General features: G+C 39.0%; 3 protein-coding genes across 4 annotated transcripts; 2 read left to right on the forward strand and 1 right to left on the reverse strand.

Annotated features, from left to right (window-relative positions):
* The first annotated feature begins 745 nt into the window (after positions 1–745).
* Positions 746–4121, forward strand: LOC102198405 (cornifelin homolog B-like). Of its 2 annotated transcripts, XM_005751546.1 has the most exons (4): positions 746–1073; positions 3136–3249; positions 3408–3553; positions 3774–4121. In XM_005751546.1, exons 2-4 carry the CDS (start codon positions 3138–3140, stop codon positions 3912–3914), a joined length of 399 nt encoding a protein of 132 aa, XP_005751603.1. In that variant the 5' UTR covers positions 746–1073; positions 3136–3137; the 3' UTR covers positions 3915–4121. The 2 variants fall into 2 exon arrangements, with proteins under 2 accessions (XP_005751603.1, XP_005751602.1); XM_005751545.1 differs by lacking the exon at positions 746–1073 and having other exon boundaries at positions 3110–3249.
* Positions 4122–5474: 1353 nt separating this feature from the next.
* LOC106456499 (placenta-specific gene 8 protein-like) lies at positions 5475–14990 on the reverse strand. The gene is made up of 4 exons (XM_013915512.1): positions 14915–14990; positions 8702–8761; positions 8437–8582; positions 5475–5923 (listed from the first exon to the last, which is right to left on the reverse strand). The coding sequence occupies exons 2-4, from the start codon at positions 8757–8759 to the stop codon at positions 5783–5785; spliced, it is 345 nt and encodes a 114-aa protein (XP_013770966.1). The 5' UTR covers positions 8760–8761; positions 14915–14990; the 3' UTR covers positions 5475–5782.
* On the forward strand, positions 12280–19481 carry LOC102198870 (cornifelin homolog B-like). Its single transcript, XM_005751547.1, has 4 exons — positions 12280–12360; positions 15556–15663; positions 16178–16323; positions 18536–19481. The coding sequence occupies exons 2-4, from the start codon at positions 15558–15560 to the stop codon at positions 18671–18673; spliced, it is 390 nt and encodes a 129-aa protein (XP_005751604.1). The 5' UTR covers positions 12280–12360; positions 15556–15557; the 3' UTR covers positions 18674–19481.
* The last annotated feature ends 433 nt before the right edge of the window (positions 19482–19914 follow it).

A 19914-nucleotide genomic window follows, 5' to 3' on the forward strand; every position in this document is an offset into this window, starting at 1 on the left:
TTTTGTCAGTCTGTCCCAGGGCAGCTGTGGCTACAACCGTAGCTTGCCTCCACCAGTGTGTGTGAATAAATAGTGGCATTGTAAAGCGCTTTGGGTGCCTTGAAAAGCGCTATATATCCAATCCATTATTATTATTATTTCCTAAACACAACTCAGAACTGTTCACACTTGATGAAACTGATGTAAGCCAGTTCAGAGTGCACAGCAAGCGAGGGCGAGTAGACAACAGTCACCTCTGACAATTTTCTCATACGCCAGGTTCGCTTGTTGCCTGCTGTGTTTGGGTGGGCAGCTAAAAATATTAAGTGGGTCTTGGGTGAGATAGTGATCTCTGACAAAATTAAGCATAATAAAAAAAAAATGGTCTAGACTAAAATGAAGACCACTCATTTGTTACAGCTTCATGATGACTTCTGGAAGGATGAAGACAGCAAACACTGCAGGATTTAAAATCTGCAACTGTTTTTGTACTTTTGCTTTTTTCGACAGGTCAGTTAATCGAGTGCATCTGATTAATAACACCTGGCTGCTGCTCACCCTCATGGTTCCTATTGAAGCAGCAAGGGTGCACTTAGGTTTTCACAGGAATGTAAACCTCGTCTTAGCACACCGCTCAGAGCACCAGTCAGATTTTCATAAGAGAAAGAGTAATGTAATAATGTGCATGTAATAATAATAATAATGTGCATGTAATGTGCATGAAACTTGATGAGGTCCATTTTAAGCCTTGCTCTTCAGGAAGTTGACTTCTTTCCTGTCACGGCGAGTGGGATGAACTGTGGAGAAAAATCAAGGAAGATCCAATTGCAGGCACTCATGGAAGTGCGAAGGAGGTTTATTGTAAAAATAAAATACAAGTAGAAAACAGCAAACGGGACTGAAGATAATCTGAACTGAGAACAACTAAACATGAACAAGAACACGAATATGAGGGCAGGTGAGCAGAGGCAGATAACGGACAGCAGGGAGCACACACAGATGAAGCACAGTGGATACACAGACTGACCAGCGACTACAACATAAGAAGACACAACTTAAATACACACAGAAGAACACGGGGAGAATACAAACAGGTGGGGAACACAGCTGGAAGTAATAGGGCTAACGAGACAGGGGGAGAAGTAAAACTGAACACGCTGACATCACAGATGAACATGAACCTTCAAAGTAAAACAGGAAACAAGACACATTTTACTAAGACACAGACTAGAAAGGGAGAGACAGACTAGACACTGAGCTAAACCTGCAATAATAACAAAATACAACCAGAACATTAATCATAATACATATACCAGAATAACTGAAACATAGATTTATCATAATAATCAATAAAGCACCAGAGAAACAGAAAAGAATCCATCATTCAAAAATAAACCAAAACATAAGAAACTCAAAATGCTGGGTCAAAATGACCCAGAACCGTGACATTTCTCCTTGTTTATTCTGTGACTTTGTATCTTCTCTGTCGTTAAATTAAAAAGTGTGTGACCCTTTGCAGGACTGAAAGAGTGCAGAGCCTTGTTCCCTCACAACACCCCTCCCCTCACAAGTTTTAGTTTTAAGTAGCACTTCCTCTGATTTTTATCAAAGCTCAAAGAACCAGAGAACAGGTAAGAAAAACATCTTGAAGCAGTCAGCATTCTTTCTGAATTTGTGATGCTGTTTGGTGTAATTTTTCTCAGCTGCAGACATGTAGAACTTCTGTTAATGAAACTCAAAACATAAAGATGCTGTGAGCTTACATGTGCAACAACAGCATTTTATTCCCTCAGCGAAACAGGAACAAAGTAGACATTAAAAGAAACAATCTTTACTGTGACCACAGGAAGGTTATAAGCATTTAGGATATAACTAATGTATTTTAATGACTTCAATTTTATGCAAATCCCTAAATTTTGTATTAGGATATTTAAAAGCCGAAGTATGTAATGAAAGACATGCAAACAAAAAAGCTTTAAAATTCAAACAGCTTCTTGACCAAAGAGCAATAACACTGAAATTACCTTTACATGCCAGCATCTTAGTTATTCCATGAGCTAGTGAAAGTTTGTGTTTTTTGTGGTTAATTAAGTAATTTAAATTAGGAAGTCAGAAAATAATAACATGTCAAATTTAAGGCTCGATACAAATACAAAGCTACTCCTGTTCTTGCTGATGTTTGGGCCGATGCTAATATTAACTCAAAGTTAGCTAAACTCTCAAACTGTGAACAATGTGCTGTATAACAAAGGAACTGGACCAAAGGCCACCTTCACCTTTCAAACACGATCACACGGAGCTTTGTCTGCCTTGCAAGCACACCTGCAGGTGTGCTATTGGCTGTATACCGTCAATTTAAAATCAACAGTGAACCTCAAATCTGTGTCTTTGGACTCTGAGTGGAAAGCTGAGCAGGCATAGTGAGATCATTAAGACTAAAAAGGCCAAGTTCTGCATCACATAGTGTTTTGGAGTTACTACATAGACAAAGGATGTTTGATTATGGATTTGAAATATGAGTAGAAGTCCTCTTTGTCTGCTTTTCCACTCATCTTTAGTCCATCTCTTGTACCTGACCATTTTCAAAGGAATGCTTTTTGTTTGTAAGCCACTTCACACTGACCTATGAATCATTTAAGCATAAAAAATACACCTAACCCGAAGGATGAACCAGTGTTATGTCTACACAGCCTAATAAAACATGTCAGATCCAAACCCAAGTATGCAGAGATACCTCTGGCCTTTCAGTTGATCCATCTACGGTTCACTGAAGCCTCATCAGAAATGGTCTGAGTGGAAGTTGGCTGTTAAGAAGCTGTTCTTAAGGAAACAAAACAGACAGAAAAGGCTGAGGTCTTTCAAGTTACACAAGAATTGCACTGAAAATCAGTGGAAACAGGTGTGATGGAGAAATTACTCCAAAATAGTGGATCTTATGTTGAGGTCTGGACTCTGAACAGTATTTGGTGATATCCATAGGTTCTAGACTTTAGATAGTCAATGGCCGTCTAAAGCTTGCAAAGATCCTTGTAGAGGGTTGCTTGCACCAGGAAACACCGTGCCGTGCACGTTACAGAAACAGCGCTGTAGACAGTAATGTTTTACACCAGTCTATTGACTTTTTCAGATTCTAGCTTTGGCATTTCTATCTTCCAGCCATGGCTGCTGTCTACCAGCAACCCATCCAGGTAGTGACGGTCGCCACCACTAATAAAAACTCCGGGCGATGGAGCACCAACCTCTGTAATTGCTGCTCTGATATGCACACCTGTAAGTGAAGCCAGCAAATTTTACAAACAGCAGTGATTTCTGCATCAACTCTGTGCTATTTTGAAAACACAAGATGCAGGTCATGAAAGGAGACGTTAATGAAAACTGTTACAAACTCAAGGATATCTTACATCTCTGTGAGTTTTTCTTCCCTCAAGGTTGCTATGGCCTTTGGTGTTTACCCTGCATGCAGTGTGAGACAGTCAGTAGACATGGATGGTGCTGCGTCTTGCCTCTCCTGGACGGTTGCTGTGTGGTGTCCTACTTATTCCGCAAGTCCATCAGGGAGCGCTACAACATCCCTGTAAGGCTGGATGACCAGTACAATTGAAAGTGAAACCTATTTTTATTGGAAATAAGAATTAAAGTTAAACTTAACAAGCCCAAAGTGAGATAATATCGCAGCCCTGGTTTTGATGTTGTATACAACAACATTTTAAACTGTTGCAACCACGACAGCTTCAGAGAGACTACATTAACTCCTGCTGCGTGATCCTCTCTCCTTCTTCTCTTCTCATTTGCAGGGTTCATCCTGTGCCGACTGCTGTCAAATATTTTGGTGTTACGAGTGTGCTTGGTGCCAGATGCATCGTGAGCTGAAAATCAGGGCCAGGCAGGCACCTGCCATCTTGACGGTGGTCACCACGCAGGTCATCCATGGATAGAATATCAACCTCGTGTGTCAAGTGCATGTCACTTTTTCTTAATTAAACTTATTTGTCATAATATTGCAATTAAACAACATTTAAGAAACATTTAGTTGTTTTTACAGCTTGAAATGAAAGCAAAGAAATGTAGCCCCTTTGTATCTGCTTTTTCATAGCATTGCAGAGCTCATTGCGAGTGCTAGCATGGTGTAGGTGATACGTGACAGCCACATTAGTTGCTTTACTTTTAGAACATTTTTATTACGAAGATGTTTGAACTTTTCATAAATGCTTTGTTAGTGCATTAAAATTGAGGATATATCATGACATAGCGTATAATATCATCACTTTCTTCCAGTCGTTCCCCAACTGGGTTTAAGCTATGCTAAAATAAAGCATTTATAGTCACCTGTCTAATGCATTCTTTCACCTTTTTTATACAAATGTATGAAAACATGTCTTCAAACCTTTCACCCTTTTCTCAAACCCTAAATACAAAAGCCAAAATGACCTGCATCAAAACTGTTTGTCTGTGGCCAAAACCACGCAGTAGTTTTAGATTATGGTCGCCTTAGCAACGTTTAGCTCGTTTATAATTAAACAGACTCTGTCTGGGCTGCAATAATTTTACAGTCACCCACGTATTGCCTTCCTTCTCTTTCTTATGGTTCTTGGTGTGTTCTTGGTCAGCATATTGTCTGCTGTTACTGTAGTTTCTTGATGTATGTGTGGATGTTTGTATCCAGCATCTGTTTCTGGATCGCCTGTTTAAATATGCCGCATCAGATATGTTTGTCTCAACCCTTTTCATTTAGAAGTATAACAACATAAAAACATATATACTAGTGGCATTAAAAGATAAACAAATGACTGAAGACCTTCTTTGGGCAGCTCAACAGTGCCCTCTACAGTAAAGTTGATGTTAGCACAGCCTCACCTTCTTTCTTTCGCCATTATTTTGTTTCTAACCTTCAGTAGCTTGGGGTAAAATGAATGGTTAATATCAGATCTCCCCATGAGGTGACAGATAGATAAATATTTCCTGCAGTATTTTATGGGTTAAAGTGTTTATAGTCATATCAACAGGCTGACAATCTTTGTACGAGCTGTTTCATTAAACCAGTTTTTATTTGTGTTTCTCCATCAAATCAAAGGCTTTGTAGAACTAGCCAGCTGCAATTCTTCATTTTTAATAGATTTATGTTGAGCATTTCTCAACAGCTTTCTGAGTATGGAGGCCTACAAGTGTCAAAATGAACAAACCACATCAATCAAATTAATTAATTAAAATGGGAACTAAATAAATTAATAACGTATCAGATGTTTTCAATGAAATGAACTGATATTTAATTAATTACTTAATAGTGTGTTTATTTTATTCATTTTAGTATTCGTGCCTTGGTTAACACATTCATTCTTAAGTTTTTCAGTTTCATGTAGTCCAAGCTGAAGTTTCAGCAGAAACCGATCCTTCATTTAATTGAAGAGATTTTATATGAACACAGGTTAAACTCAAGAAAAATTACACCAAGAGCAATCAAGTTTTATTAAGCACAGAGATTTTATTAGTCAGATTAAAACCTTCCCTGAGATAACAACCACCACCTGATATGTCAATGAAACCTTTAAAAAAAATATAATTTTAAAGCTCAAGTGTTTAAAACTGTATGAAAGAAAACTAACATGGAACAGGGAACCACACTTGATGGTCGGAGCTAATGACTACACTGTAGTAATGAGCTGTGCAGGGCTCTGAAAATGAAAGCAGATAGGACGCTATGCTACTTGATTCTCTTTGGCAAACTGAACAAATCCCTTCTTACGTGCAAAAAACGAAACAAACCCCAAAACCACAACAGGTCCTGAACATCAAAAGTGGTTGTATCTTATCCACGGACCACCTGAGTGGTAACCACTGATGAGTTAGCAGGCTGCTGGTTTTCCCTGATGTTCAGCTCACGATACATCTGGCACCAGGCGCATGGGTGACAGAAAATCACATTGCTGGCATCATCAACGAACGAGCCCTGCAGGACGGAGAAAAAGGAAGAAGAGAGTGAGGGAGAGGATGAAGCAATGAAGCAGAAGGAGTTACTGTGATTTAATTTAATGAAGCTGTCATGCAGGCATGTGCGGTATGGAGTCCTGCCTGGGCCCCTCAACAATAATATTTAAGTATTAATCACAATTTTGCTAAATAAAAGGATCTGGCTTGCATCAGTCACATCACTACCATTTAACCAATGATTGCCCTTGAAGGTAGACGCGCTGGTTATGAGCCGGGAATCAACTCACAAAGAAAACGTGCATTGTTTTTGCCTCCTGAGCGGTGTGGAGTTGTAGGAGAAACACAACTTAATTGGGAGATGCAGACGCAGATTGATGCAAAGGAAACCAGGTGTACAGCTCACACTATAGTCTATAGCACACAGCAGTATTAGCTTATTATGTAGTGGTCAGTTGTTCTTCTGTGGCAACTGATGAATTGAAATAAATGAGCATTTCTACAGGGCTTGTATTTCAATAAAAACTAACTAATATACATATCCACATAATTATGGATTATTATAATTACAATATTATGAAACCCCCCCCACTGTATTTTCAAAAATACATTAAGAAACAGATTCTATTAGATTTATATTTCAAATATGACAAAATGCTGAATTTACAGCAGCAAAATTATTGTATCTCTATAGTTTAAACATTTAATAAGCTTTCTGCCTGCACAGAGTGGACAGTTAAACAATCACTGAATCATCATAAATACATTATTTTATTCTTATTACTTTAATATCAGAGCACTAGGAATAAATAATAGGAGAAGGATTCTGGAAGAAAATTTGTGGCCATATTGGACTGGAGAAGGTATAAAATGTCACTGTATGTGTGTGTGTCTACGTGTGCATGTTTTATGTGTATAGATTTTTTAAAATTATTATTCATGTTATAACATTGTCCAGACATGCCCTGTAAGGATATGAGGAGAAAACAGTGTCAAAAGGAGCTGTGTGAGGCTGCTAAAGGCAGTGGATCCTTCACCAGCTGGATTAAAAAGAGTAGGTAACAATAACACATGTACCAGTTGTTTCATTACTGGTACAAACACAGCTGCAATGATTTGGTTCAATAACATTTTTCTATTATTACTTTATTACAGATTAGGTGCAAAAGTTATTCAGTTTGGATAATTAAATAATAGTTTAAAGCAATAGCAAATTGTGCCTTGTTCTCAGATGGACAGCGAGTGGAGCTCGATAGCTCAGATGAGGAGATGGAAGGAGGGAGAGAGGCAAAGAGTGATTCACAGACAAAGCCTAGTTTATTTTCATCTGTTGTCTTATGATTCCATTGCTGTCACCAATCTTTGCATTTTATTTTTATCTGATAACACTTGTTATCAGCAGCAGAAGCAGCAGCCACCCCTCAACAGCAACAGTGTACACCATCAAGTAAAAGGTAGGCCATGTTTGCTTTGCATTGTCCCCACCTGGATAACCAAATATCTGAGAGTTTTTCAAAACAAGCAGCCACAGGTGCAGATTTCTTCCGTATGCAGACAAATAAGAGAGTTTAAATTTGGATAACTTTCCATTTCCTCTTTTTCTAATTTGGATGCAAGCTAGTCCCTAAAAAATGTCATCCCACTCAGTTTACTGATGCCACTGAATGATAAGGCGACTTAACCTAACTTATCTTCAGCTCGGCCTTCTGTTTGTCTGTCAGTAGTTTTGCAACCCATCCACCACAGCAGGTCTAACCATCATCTTGTAAATCTTCATTTTCACTCTTGCAGAAATCCTTCTGTCAACACTCATCTCCACCCACCCCACCCTGGCTGCACTCTTGTTTTCACCTGTGTCTGTTGCTTTGGATGGTTGAGTACTTAAAGAGGACATGAAAGAATACAAATATAAAGTATAATACCTTACTACCCTACATTCATCATCCTTCATCGTCTCTTGATTCAGTAACTTGAATATGCAAATGTGCACATTTTACTAATTAAACCCTACAGAAATCCTTATAAATTAAGGCAGCGGTCTCCAACCTTTGTTGCGCAATGGACCAGTTTATGTCCGACAATATTTTTACGGACCGGCCTTTAAGGTGTCACAGATAAATACAACAAAATAAAACCAGCACCGGTACCAAAAAAGAACATTTATTTATAACACACGGGAAAAGACTCAGGGAAACAGAGTTAACGAAAAAAATGATAAAAACCATGAAAACCATAAATTTCACACCTGAGCATCAACTCTCACGGCTCGGTACCAAACGACTCACGGACCGGTACTGGTCCATGGTCCGAGGGTTGGGAACGGCTGCATTAAGGGATGCAGTTTTGCTAATGTGAAGTTTTAACATCGAGCCGTTTCTCTACCCCAAAAACAGGCATTTCTGGATCCACAAAGCAAAACAAACAATAGTGAAATCTTTAAAATGGTTCACAAACTAAGGCTAGACGTCCCAGTGGGGTCATCAATCTGTTACACACTGTTTAACATACGCCCCTCCATCCCTAACCCAGACTTACAACAATGTTGTAGCGCTTTCTGATGGACTGACGGAGTAAGCAGGACACCACACAGCAAATGTCCAGGAGTGGCATTGCGCAACACCATCCATTTTTACTGGCTGTCTGACACTGCATGCAGGGGAAACACCAAAGGCTGTAGCAACCTAGAAAAATACACAGAGACATTTGTGTTTCATTACTAGTTATTACATTGCACTCTGCTACCTTATTGCAAAAACAGTCAGAGAAACTGATGTTTGTAGGATTTGAATGATTAACTTACAGGAGCTCATTTCAGAGAAACAGTCAAAGATGCCGGTGCTCCAATTCATTGCACTCATCCCTGGAAGAAACAAGGCAGAAACATAGACACAGAGTGAAGGGTTAATGCGGTCATAAAGATTATCACTGCTAGAATATGAGAAAGGTAACAGACTGGTTAAAATTATTGCTCTCAACATGCTGCTTGTGTTACAGCTGGAACTGGTCCACGTAAATCACTACAAAAACCTGGAAGCAGATGTAGAAATGATCTGCGTGCAGTACAGACAAAAAAGTTTGCCAACAAGTGGCAAGGAATTTACACACAGATGTACGTACACACATGTACATGGCAAACATTATTGTTCATATATATCTTTTAATGTAATTGTCTGGTAATAGTCTGTGTGCTTTAATGGATGTTGTGTGGCTGTGTCTTCAAACCCTTTTTGAATAACTTAAAAAAAAACAAGCAAATGAAATGATTAAAAACAAAGTTTTGCAATAACCTGAAAAATATGTTGTTGTACTATAACTGCAGGTGCAGTATCTGCTGTTCAGCTGCACTCTTATATCTAACAGGCAGGTTAATGCACGTTGCTAGACCGAACCATGTGCTGCAGCCCTGCTTTCAGTGACATCGTGGAGATACGTGTTCAGTAATAAGAAAATATTCCACAGCCTGCTCACACCTTTACTTGTCATTCCTGTGACGTGTCCATGGTGCAGCTGTATAGTTGAAGTTTTCAGTACTACTTTCAGTACTTCAGCGTCTGGCTAGACAGCTACACAATAGGATGCAGCATGAACCTTCTTAAACTGGCAACTCACTCTACTTTAATATCACCCAACTCCCAAAAGGTCTCTGTGTAGTGTGTCACAAAATGTGTCTGTGAGCTAAATGAACAGCTGCTGTATAAATAAAACCCACTAATGTGCCACACAGAAAAATAAAGGTGTAACAAAGAGAGGACAGGAGAAGAAGATAAATCATTATTCTCAAAGAGAAACTTTATAGACTGAAGAGGTCAGTTTTACATCTTCATTTTAGGGTTTCTTTATCAGATATTGGATTGGAGTGACTTCAGAAGCTATTTGAACTTGTTTGCATATCTTTCAGTACAACCTGTCATCAGTCTCACTCTTTTAAATATCTTGCGATAAAATTGAAGGATGGTTTTAACAACATTTGTTACTTAATGTTCATCCTCTCTTTTACTGACCCATGAGTAATTATGATAAGTAGACTCCAGAATTTTCTTTCTAATTCTGTGAAGAGATGAAAACCTTTAAAAATCCCCCTTGTTTTACTCAGCATCACTTGAGTACACTGGTTCATCAGCTCACTTGAAAATGACTGAGAAAAACGATACAACAGTGCAGTAAGCTTCAGAAACATTGTTGAATGTTTCAAGCTGTTCATTTTTATAGAAAGTCTTTCTTACCTGGTCTCTGGTTTGGTGAACTTTGAAGAAAAATGAGATGAAGGGTAGAAAACCCAACATTTAACTAATACACACACACATAGACACACCCCACCTGTTCACACAGGGAAACACAGAATTCACGATACACAGTCATTCAACTAGTGTAAATGTAAAACAACTAGTTTGCATGTGGTAACACAGAAACATTGTAGCAAAAGTATTTGAAATATGGATGAAAAAGATGAATTTGTTCCCGGGTAAATGTCCCCAGGCAAAAAACACCACAGTGACTAGATACTTGGTCAGACCGTCTCTTAGGAAGGAAGGAAGGAAGGAAGGAAAAACCCAGTGACTGTTGTTTTAAAAAACAAACAAAATATTTGACTGACACTATTTTGGTCATTAAATGGTCGTGAACAGCCACTGAACCATCTATCAGCACATTAGCATTTTCACATTCATTAACATGTTCGCTCTCACTTGTTCAATTAGGTCATGTGATGTTACCGATTAAACCTTTAGCTCAGGGGTGTTAATGTCACTTTAGTTCAAATACTCACTTAAAGCTATTAGGTGAGTCATCAAATGACAAGCTAACAAAATCTGGTAAAAAAAATAAAATAAACCATCCTTAAGATGAACAGGTGGAGATGTTGAGAAACATAAATGCTTAATTTTATTAATTTTATTAAAAGGGATAGAGTGTCAGGGTTCAGTGGCCCGTGACACCCAGGTCATGACATAGAGTGTGCAACAAAGACTGTAAAAATAGTCATTTTACAAGGAGGAGGATTATTAGTTTTTATTATTTCTTTTGCAAAAACATATGGAAATTTGGGGAAAATAGAGCACCTTCATTTTCACATTGGTAGAACTAGTGACTCGATCTATGTAATGAATTATTCTTATCAAATCTTATTGAAGAAAATTGACATTTAATACGACCAGAGAGTTGGATTATATGAGATAGCTTCTGAAAGGAGAAAACAAAAACTCGTCAGTAGCATCATCAGATGGCGCTTAACTTTTAGTCTGGTTGAGCTCAAGTGGGAACGGCTTGCTGCTTGGTTGCTCTGTGGGATGGTTTATATGATAAAATATGTCAGGTTTGTTTTGTTGGATTGACATTTATGCTTAGAAATATATATTTATATATTCTTAGAAGTATATAGTTGATTGCATATTGGAAGAATGTCTCATCCTAGGAGGTCTGTAACAACTCTGTGTAGCATGAAGAGGGGAGTGCGTTCACTCCTCTTCAGAGTGTTCTGGCATGGATCACACACCTCCTAGGAGAGGTCGTATCTTCTCTTGCTGATATATGGTATAGCAAACACACGTATATCTAGCCCTTTGTTTAGATGGACCACTAGACTCCTGGCAACAGCTTTGGGGAGTCTTCACAGGGTCACATCTTGACCCCACACATACACATAAACATACATGTGTTTGTTGGATAGTACCATATCCAGGTACTATCCATACCTGGATATGGATAGTATGGATAGTGTGTTGCACTTGCTAAGCTGGTGACTCCATAATGTGTAAACCCCACTAGTCAGCAAACAAAAGCTTTAAAAGAAATAGCATGGTGCAGTAGTACAGTAATTGCATCCAGAATACAGCCCAGTAAAAGTAGAAAGCAACATAACATGGACAAACTTAAATAGTACATTACAACAAAGTAAAGTGCTTGAGGAAATGTACTCAGATCCATGCTGCTCCTGTCTATGCGCTCATCTAATGGCGTTAGGGACCGTGAGACTAATAGTACTCATGCACAGTGCTGTGTGGTTAGCACCATTAACTCAAAGCAAGAAGGTCCTGGTTTCAATTACTCTGGCCCTTTGGGGCCTTTCTGAGTGCAGTTTACATCTTTCCTCATGACTGTGGAGGGGGTTCTCTGTGTACTGTATCACAGTCTATCACAGGGCTCTCTGTGTTAGCCTGTCCATGGGCTGTACCCTGCCTCTGGTGCTATAGCAGCTGAGATACACTCCAGTCATGGCTGCAAAATAGATAAGTGGAAGAAAATGAATGGACAGTCCAATGGCTTCAGTCAGGGGACAATAGGAGGATAATCATATTTCATGGCAGGAGCTAGTACCCTCACCCCCCCCATCTCCACGTCCTGCTTCTGGCCCCACCCCTAGAAGCTAGTGTGTCCACACCCCCCTCTCTCATTTCCAGTTTAATGCTGGGATTTCTCAACTTCATCTAATTTTTTTTCAACGCTCAGAGAATCAGAGAAACGGTAAGACTAACTTTTCATATTGATGAACAGCTTAGTATTTCTGTGTAGTGATTAACATGTAAAGCTTGTGGGGGGACAAGACATCCAGCTTCAATGTTTTTTTTTCCCAGCCTGGTTTAACCATAGTTTGCCATATAGTGTATCTATTCTGTCAAATCTAGTAATTTGTCTTGCTTGACACTAATTATTGATGTTTGGTTTTTGGGGATTCCTGTCCAAGCTGGGTCAGAAGCTAGTGTACACATGATGCTAGTTCCAAGTCAGGGTTGAGGGAAGGGTCATCTGATGTAAACTCTGTTCTTGTAGGAAATAAGGGAGCGACCAGAAATGCCTTTCTTATCTTAATCAAGGACACCAAACAGAATTCTGCCCCCGCCTTTATTTGTTAATGCGTATCTCTCACGCATGTTTTGATTGTTTGAATAAACCATCAATGTACGAAACAGTCCTTAGTGGTCATAAGCTTGGCCACTAATGAACTGTTCACATTTAATATGCAAATAAATGTGAAATGCACATAAATCTGGACAGTCTGAAATCTCCTCTCATTTCAACCCTCATTTCTGGTCACACTGTGATTTTTAGTTCACATATTCTTGCCCTTTACCTCACAGACAGGCCTCCACAAGAGTGGAGGACATACTGTAGGACTGATAGTAGCCTGTTAGCCTACCGACATCACTGCCTACTGACCAATGAATTCTCCAGAAAATGGTGTCACCTTTCCTGAAAAATCCCATGGACCTCTGTTGGGAGCTTGGGATGGTGTAAAGTTTCTCACTTGCGTCAGTTGGATAGCAAGTTGATAACCAGCTTTGTGCAACAAAGCTCACCTGATCCTAATCGCCTGTTTCAGGGTAAAGGAATGCAGATCAGAGGCGGAGCCAGACATTTGAAACACCCAGGGCTTAGCCCTAAAGGGTAGTATGCATGTGGGATATTTTTTTTTTTGGGGGGGGGGGGGGGGGTAGAAATGACTGAAGGATTAATAGGCTCTGTTTTGAGTTTTGTTCAAAAAAGAATGACTTCATATAGGGAAAAATATATATCACATATGCAGGACAACATAAACTAGTTTTTTAATTAAGCAGCAAGGCAGAACAAAGTCGGGGCTGTATCAAGACACGAGGACTAAACCCCAATTCAACCAGACCAGGAACTGATCCGGAATTAAAACAGGACTACAACAGTTCAAAATCAGGACTACTGAGGACTTAACCAAAACAGAACCACAATCAAAACTAGATGATAGTAGCACTAAAATCATCATAGACCTGCACTACACTTGTTTTTTAATTCTACCAAAGTCCACTATTTAGATTCTGAAAAGTTTATATAATTATTTAGCCTTGTTGTGCAAACAAACCTGCATAACTTAATAAATATAGAATTTGAAAAATAACAAACCTAAAAAGAAACACTAGGTACGAGACACACGAGTACCTATGATACGGTGAAACCAGATATTTACAAACTCTTCAGATAAAAACACTTTTTTAATTGTAACATCAAATCAGACTAAATGTTACTTATTTTTAGATTGATAAATATAAAAAACATATTTGTTTTTTTATAATTCAAGTATTTATTAGATTTTGCATTTTATAACAGCAAATACGGAGATGCAACAACCAAAAGCAAGAAGCAAACAAACAAAAACAAACAAACAAAAAAAATAACTAAAAAAAAAAAACCCACAACAAAACAAAACAAGTGAAGTTTTAACATATGTTGTATTAAGCTCAAATGTCCAAAAACATATTTGTTAACTTTAAGAGTAAAGAGAGAAACTATCTGTATTTCTTAATTGTAAATGGCACCAAATTGTATTCAAACTGAGCCACACTTATGGAGCTCCACGATTCTTTTCCTGGTGTTTTGGTTGACATCTCTTGGTTTTCACAGAAACAGGCTCTGTGTTTTGCCTTATATGCATCCACAGCTGTGCCACCAATTTACTCACATGGACTCTACTAACCAATCAGAAGCTTCTTCAGCTCAGAATGGAATCGTCTGGAGTTTCTTATTAATTAACAATAAAGTTAGTGTACATGTACTCCTCTCTCTCTCTCTTTATTCTGACATTTAACTAATTCAAAAGATATTTCAATGTTTATTTAACCAAAACAAAACAAGTTTACTCTAAATTGATGTTGTACAGTAAAACAATGTTCTTGTGTTTTCCATAAAGTGTATGTAAATATCTGGTTTAAACTGTGAATATACTGCTGTGTATTGAAATTCCTCTTGTTTTGCATAGAAATATACTGAACAACATACAAAGCATAATATATAAAATATTACCAGAGTTTTTTCTTTGAAAGAAGCCCCTTATGTCCATTCTTGTATATCAGTGCATTACTGAAACCGAGGAGGGTAACAACTGAAAATACGAAATAAGCACACATGTAAGCTAAGACTCTCTAAAGAAACATTATTGTTGTTGTTCGGCTTTTCATTTCGCCGTTTGCTGATTCACTGTTTGATATCAATCTTTCGTGATACACCGTCATATTTACATTATTTTTACAGTACGAGTGATTTGCTTTGGTACCTGGTCGAACTTCAGTTCTCCTCTGTCTGCCTGGCTGCGTTTCTCTAACAGCGCACTCGCAGGCAGCAGCTGCCCCGCCCCGCTTAGTGTCTGAGCTCGGATCATACCAATATTAGGGGGGATTTACGCACAGTCGTAAATTCCCACAGTGTGCACAATGTGCTTCGAATATTGTGTGTAGTTTTTGTTTTATACAGTTGTCAGCCAGGCATCTAACTATGAAAAAATTACACTCCAAAAGACCCCGGGCTTCTGACAAAACAACCCGGGCTTAAGCCCAGTAAGCCACCCCCCGGCTCCGCCACTGATGCAGATAACAGAAAGATACTCTGGAAATGCCGAACTGTACTTCATAGTACAGGGTCCGCTGGTTTCAGATGATGTCCACCATGATGGTACACAAAGTGCACAGGCATGATTTGAGGATGGTTGGTGGCATGGGGTCCAGAGGACAGAAGAGTGCACTGCACGCAAATTCTTTGCACATCTCACTCCAGCTATTTGTACTGATTTAAATTAATCAAGAAACATCCTGTTATATATGTAACAAACCAGCCTGTTACCTTTCTCAAATTCTACCCTTGGATTTCTCCATGCGTAGCAGCAATAACTTCTGTCACACTTCACGCTGTCTCCTCCAGGCATGGCTGGCCACCAGCAGACCAACCAGGTGGTGACAATCACCACCAATCAGAACCCTGGGCAGTGGAGCACCGACCTCTGTGAATGCTGTGTTGATATGAACAGCTGTAAGTGAACACTCAGCAGTCATTTCTGCATCAACCATCTCCTCAGATTGTCCAATCAGTTGCATTATGGAGCTTTTGATTATATTATGCTCTTCTCCAGAAATCTGAGATTCTCTAATTGGCACAGGAACTTAAATGCAGCACTCTGTTGGAGTGCTTAGCACTGTTGCATGTTCTCCTGCCTGGTTTCCTGTTGTTACTCTGGCTTCCTCCCAGAGATCCACTGGCAAGTTATTATTTGAACCAACGGCAGCTGAATGTTCAAGGGTAACGAATGACCCTTGCAATGAAATGACCAAACCAAACATCACCAGATCATAAGAAGAAGAACAGAGGCACACGCTCAGGAAACAAGAAGACAGAAGTGACAATGAGCAGAAGGGGAAGTGTTTAAAAACCCAGAAAACTACCTGAAACCTAGTGAAATGAGGATTACATACTGGCAAGATTATTCCCTATTCCCTTCATTCCCTTCTTTTTTTCCCCATTTTCTCTTTTTCTGTTCTGTTTCAAGGTTGCTGCGGCTTCTGGTGTTTCCCCTGCATGCAGTGTCAGACAGCCAGTAAACATGGATGGTGCTGTGCAATGCCACTCCTGGATGTTTGCGGCGTGGTTTCCTGCTTACTCCGTCAGTCCATCAGAGAGCGCCACAACATCCCTGTAAGGCTGGGTTAGAGATGAAGGGCAGCAGGCGTGTTGCTAGGATTTTGAAACATTTGAGGGCACATGTTTTATAGTGAAATTAATATAAAATGTCAAACATTGTGCAGTACCTAATGGCTGAATTCTCATAACTTTTTCTTTTATTGTGCCATATCACCTCTTCCTCACCTTTCATCGTCTTTTGGTGTCTCATCTGTCGGCTGCCCTCCATCCAGATCTCTCATTTTTGATGTGATTATTAGATCTTTAATACGTGTTATTTCTCAACTTACTCAACCGACTATTCAACAAACATCACACTGGATAAAAAGCAAATGATTAACTATAGACTGGCTTCACAGTCACATGACTTCCTGTTGATTTATGTTTTCTGTTTCTGGAACCAGGGTTAATGACTCACCCTGTGGCTGTGGCCACTGTGACATCACTATGATGTCACTCATTGGTTTGAGGAAAGCTTTAACTTTAGGTTCCTCACCATGTTGGCTATTTGGAGTCCGAAATGACAGTATGTTGATGATAGGGTAGAGTAGAGATAAAAGCTAACATTAACAAACTATAGTTGTGGGCAGTGTTGGTCAAGTTACTTGAAAAAAAAAAGTAATCCCATTACTTTACTGATTACTTATTTTCAAAAGTAATTAATTACTTAGTTACTTAGTTACTTTTTAAAAAACACGATTTACAACCTGAATACGTGATAAAGCGATAGAGCTTTCAGCCCAATCCTACTTTTTCTACATAATCCATCATACAAAATGTAATCAAATGGAAAAGTCTCTTTTTTTTTAAACTTGTTTTATCAGTTTTAATCTTTTAACTTTATGCATCAAGCAAAAATTAAATTATATGCAACATTCTCTGACTGGAAGAAATTAGTTTAACATTTAAACCTATTTTTTGCACATTCCAGCACATAAAATAAAATATACTCGGTCTTTCAAATAAATGCAAGTGAAACACAGCAGAAAATAAATAAAGTCAAAGACTAGCGGTCCTTTTGCTCTATTTTCACCTGTAAAGCAGGAGTGGCGTAGGCGTAGGTTCACCCTGGTGCAGGGAGTGCCGGAGCGGTCAGTGGAAGAATCCGCGAGTTTCTCTGTGAATTTCCCATTACGTCGTTGCGCACTCGGTGCTTGTTTAGGGTTTTTTTCGCTGTAAAAAGAAGTTTCCTTCCCACGCACAACGGACGCTAATGTTTTTGTCACTTTTTATGGAATCAAACTCAAAGTAAGGTCAGTACTTCCACGCTTTAAACGCTGCACGCTCATACTCTCTCCTGCACTCGATATATGATCCATTGTTAATCTGCGCACAGCTGTTGTCACGAACATCGCACTCGCTTACGTCACTGTCATGAGACATTCTCGCAAAAAAAATCACGGTTTTAGTAACGCAGTAACGCAGCGTTCCTACGGGAAAGTAACGGTAATCTAATTACCGTTTTTGCAATAGTAATCCCTTACTTTACTCGTTACTTGAAAAAAGTAATCAGATTACAGTAACGCGTTACAAGTAACGCGTTACTGCCCATCACTGGTTGTGGGTAACACATTCAGCTAACAAGCTCAATCCTGGAAGGAGACAAAAGTCCCATTAGGGTTGCATCAGGAAGGGCATCTGGCATAAACTAATTTTTATTCATAAACACAGAGAGAGAGAAGCATAGAGAAGTGCCTGCTGACCAAATTAGAGGAAGAGGAAATGGAAAGCTATTTTAATCTCTAACTCTCATAGATGTTTTGCCACTCAGTATTTTTTACTGTTCATGTTACTCTCACTGCTTTTATTAGCCCTGTTTGCCAGTATTTAACAGTTGACAGTAAGTGAATATAGAGGATCTTTGAGCAGGTAGAAAAAGACCAATGCAGAGCTCATTGAAATTACTGCAAATCAGACTCGATCTGTTATTTTCCTCTGTCTCACTGAAGGAAAGGAAACCTCTCTAAATCCTGCTTGTGTGTGGTCCTTCACTGACATCCTGACAGTTAACAGCAAGGAAACTGGCTACAGACAGATAAAGTTTTGAGGAAATAGAGAGGTTGTTTTGAGTTGCATAAAGATTTGAAAAAATCGCTCCTCCCTGTTTCTCTTTCTAGTCGTGTTATTTTAAGTTCAGTTCAGTACAAAGCAGCGTGAACAGGGACATTTAAACAGCTACAAATTCAATCCCGATAACTCTTCCTGCTTCCTCTCCTCCATCCTGTAGGGCTCGTTCATCGATGACTGCTGCAAGATATGTTGGTGTTACTCGTGCGTCTGGTGCCAGATGCATCGCGAGCTGAAGATCAGAGAAAGCCAGCAGCCCGCCACCTCGACTGTGATCACCACACAAGCCATGCTGTAAACAGTTTTGCTCTGGATCAAAGGCATGTGTCCCATTCAAAGCCACATGTTTCAATCCACTTCTGTTTTATCTGCATGTAACAGTCATCTCAAAGCATTTTGAGAGCTGTAAACTAACCTTTAATGTAAATTAACCTGTAGTGTGTTATTAGCCTAGCTCACTGTCATTCATTGTTTGCAGAGCTAATTTCATGTAACAAGTAATAAGAATGGTTATGCAGGGATCCAAATAACAGTGCTAGCTCACTGTATTTTTGTGAGAAGCTTATTTTGAAGTGACGAGTTTGACCTGATCTCACCAGACATCAACACATTTATCACTTTACATCTCATCCTGGGAATCTCCGAAACACACCCAGGGACCCGTATAACCTCACCTCGATGACCTGAAAACCACTACTGTGACCAAAACAAAGGGGAACCTTTTCCTGTGTTTAATAGTTTAATAGATGTGAGTTATATCCTTCATTTATAATGGTTCACATTTAAAAAACATACAGCCCAACACTGCCCTCTGCATCAGTACAGATGTTAGCACAGCCTCCACATTTATGCAACTCTTGTTATGTTCACTGTCCAGGCTGCAGTAAACCTGTTATTTTACTTTTAATTATGGAGACAGTGGAAACAATCTATAAATCCTTGTAGTATGTAAACCTTTATGGTTATGACCCTTTTTCTTATACTAAGATAGGATTTGGTGTATAAGAAAAAGAAACATCTTATTTAAACACCCAGCACCCAAATATTAGTATTCATTTAATGGCTCTCTTGTACTCTTTAAAATAAATAAAAAGTCTTTTGGCAAACGTGAGTCTGTCCCTTTACACTTTTACAAGAACAGATTTTTCACCCTCTGTAAACATGATGACACAAATGCAACTGAAAAATGCCAAATTAAAGGTTTATTCATTCACATGCTTAAACTTATGGAAACTGTGCTTAGTTATAGCTGAATGTATAGCAATCAAATAAATTTCATTTGACCAGATACCATTAAATTCAACTTTTTACACCAGCCAATAATTTTGAAGGAACTTCATTGGCAGTGAAATGAGGGAAGAGTTTATAAGCAACGTGAGACACCCACTTACACAAACTCCTTACTCCTCTCACCTCTGTGTTGGAAACCACTCATCAATTAACAATGCTAGTACACACCATGACCACCTTTCATAGCTAATCGTATTATGCTTTTCGATCTACTGAGCTGACAGGCCGTCGTACAGACATTACACAGAC

Source organism: Pundamilia nyererei, unplaced genomic scaffold (genome assembly GCF_000239375.1).
Source record: "Pundamilia nyererei isolate P.nyererei 1_Seehausen unplaced genomic scaffold, PunNye1.0 scaffold00315, whole genome shotgun sequence".
NCBI lineage: Eukaryota > Metazoa > Chordata > Actinopteri > Cichliformes > Cichlidae > Pundamilia > Pundamilia nyererei.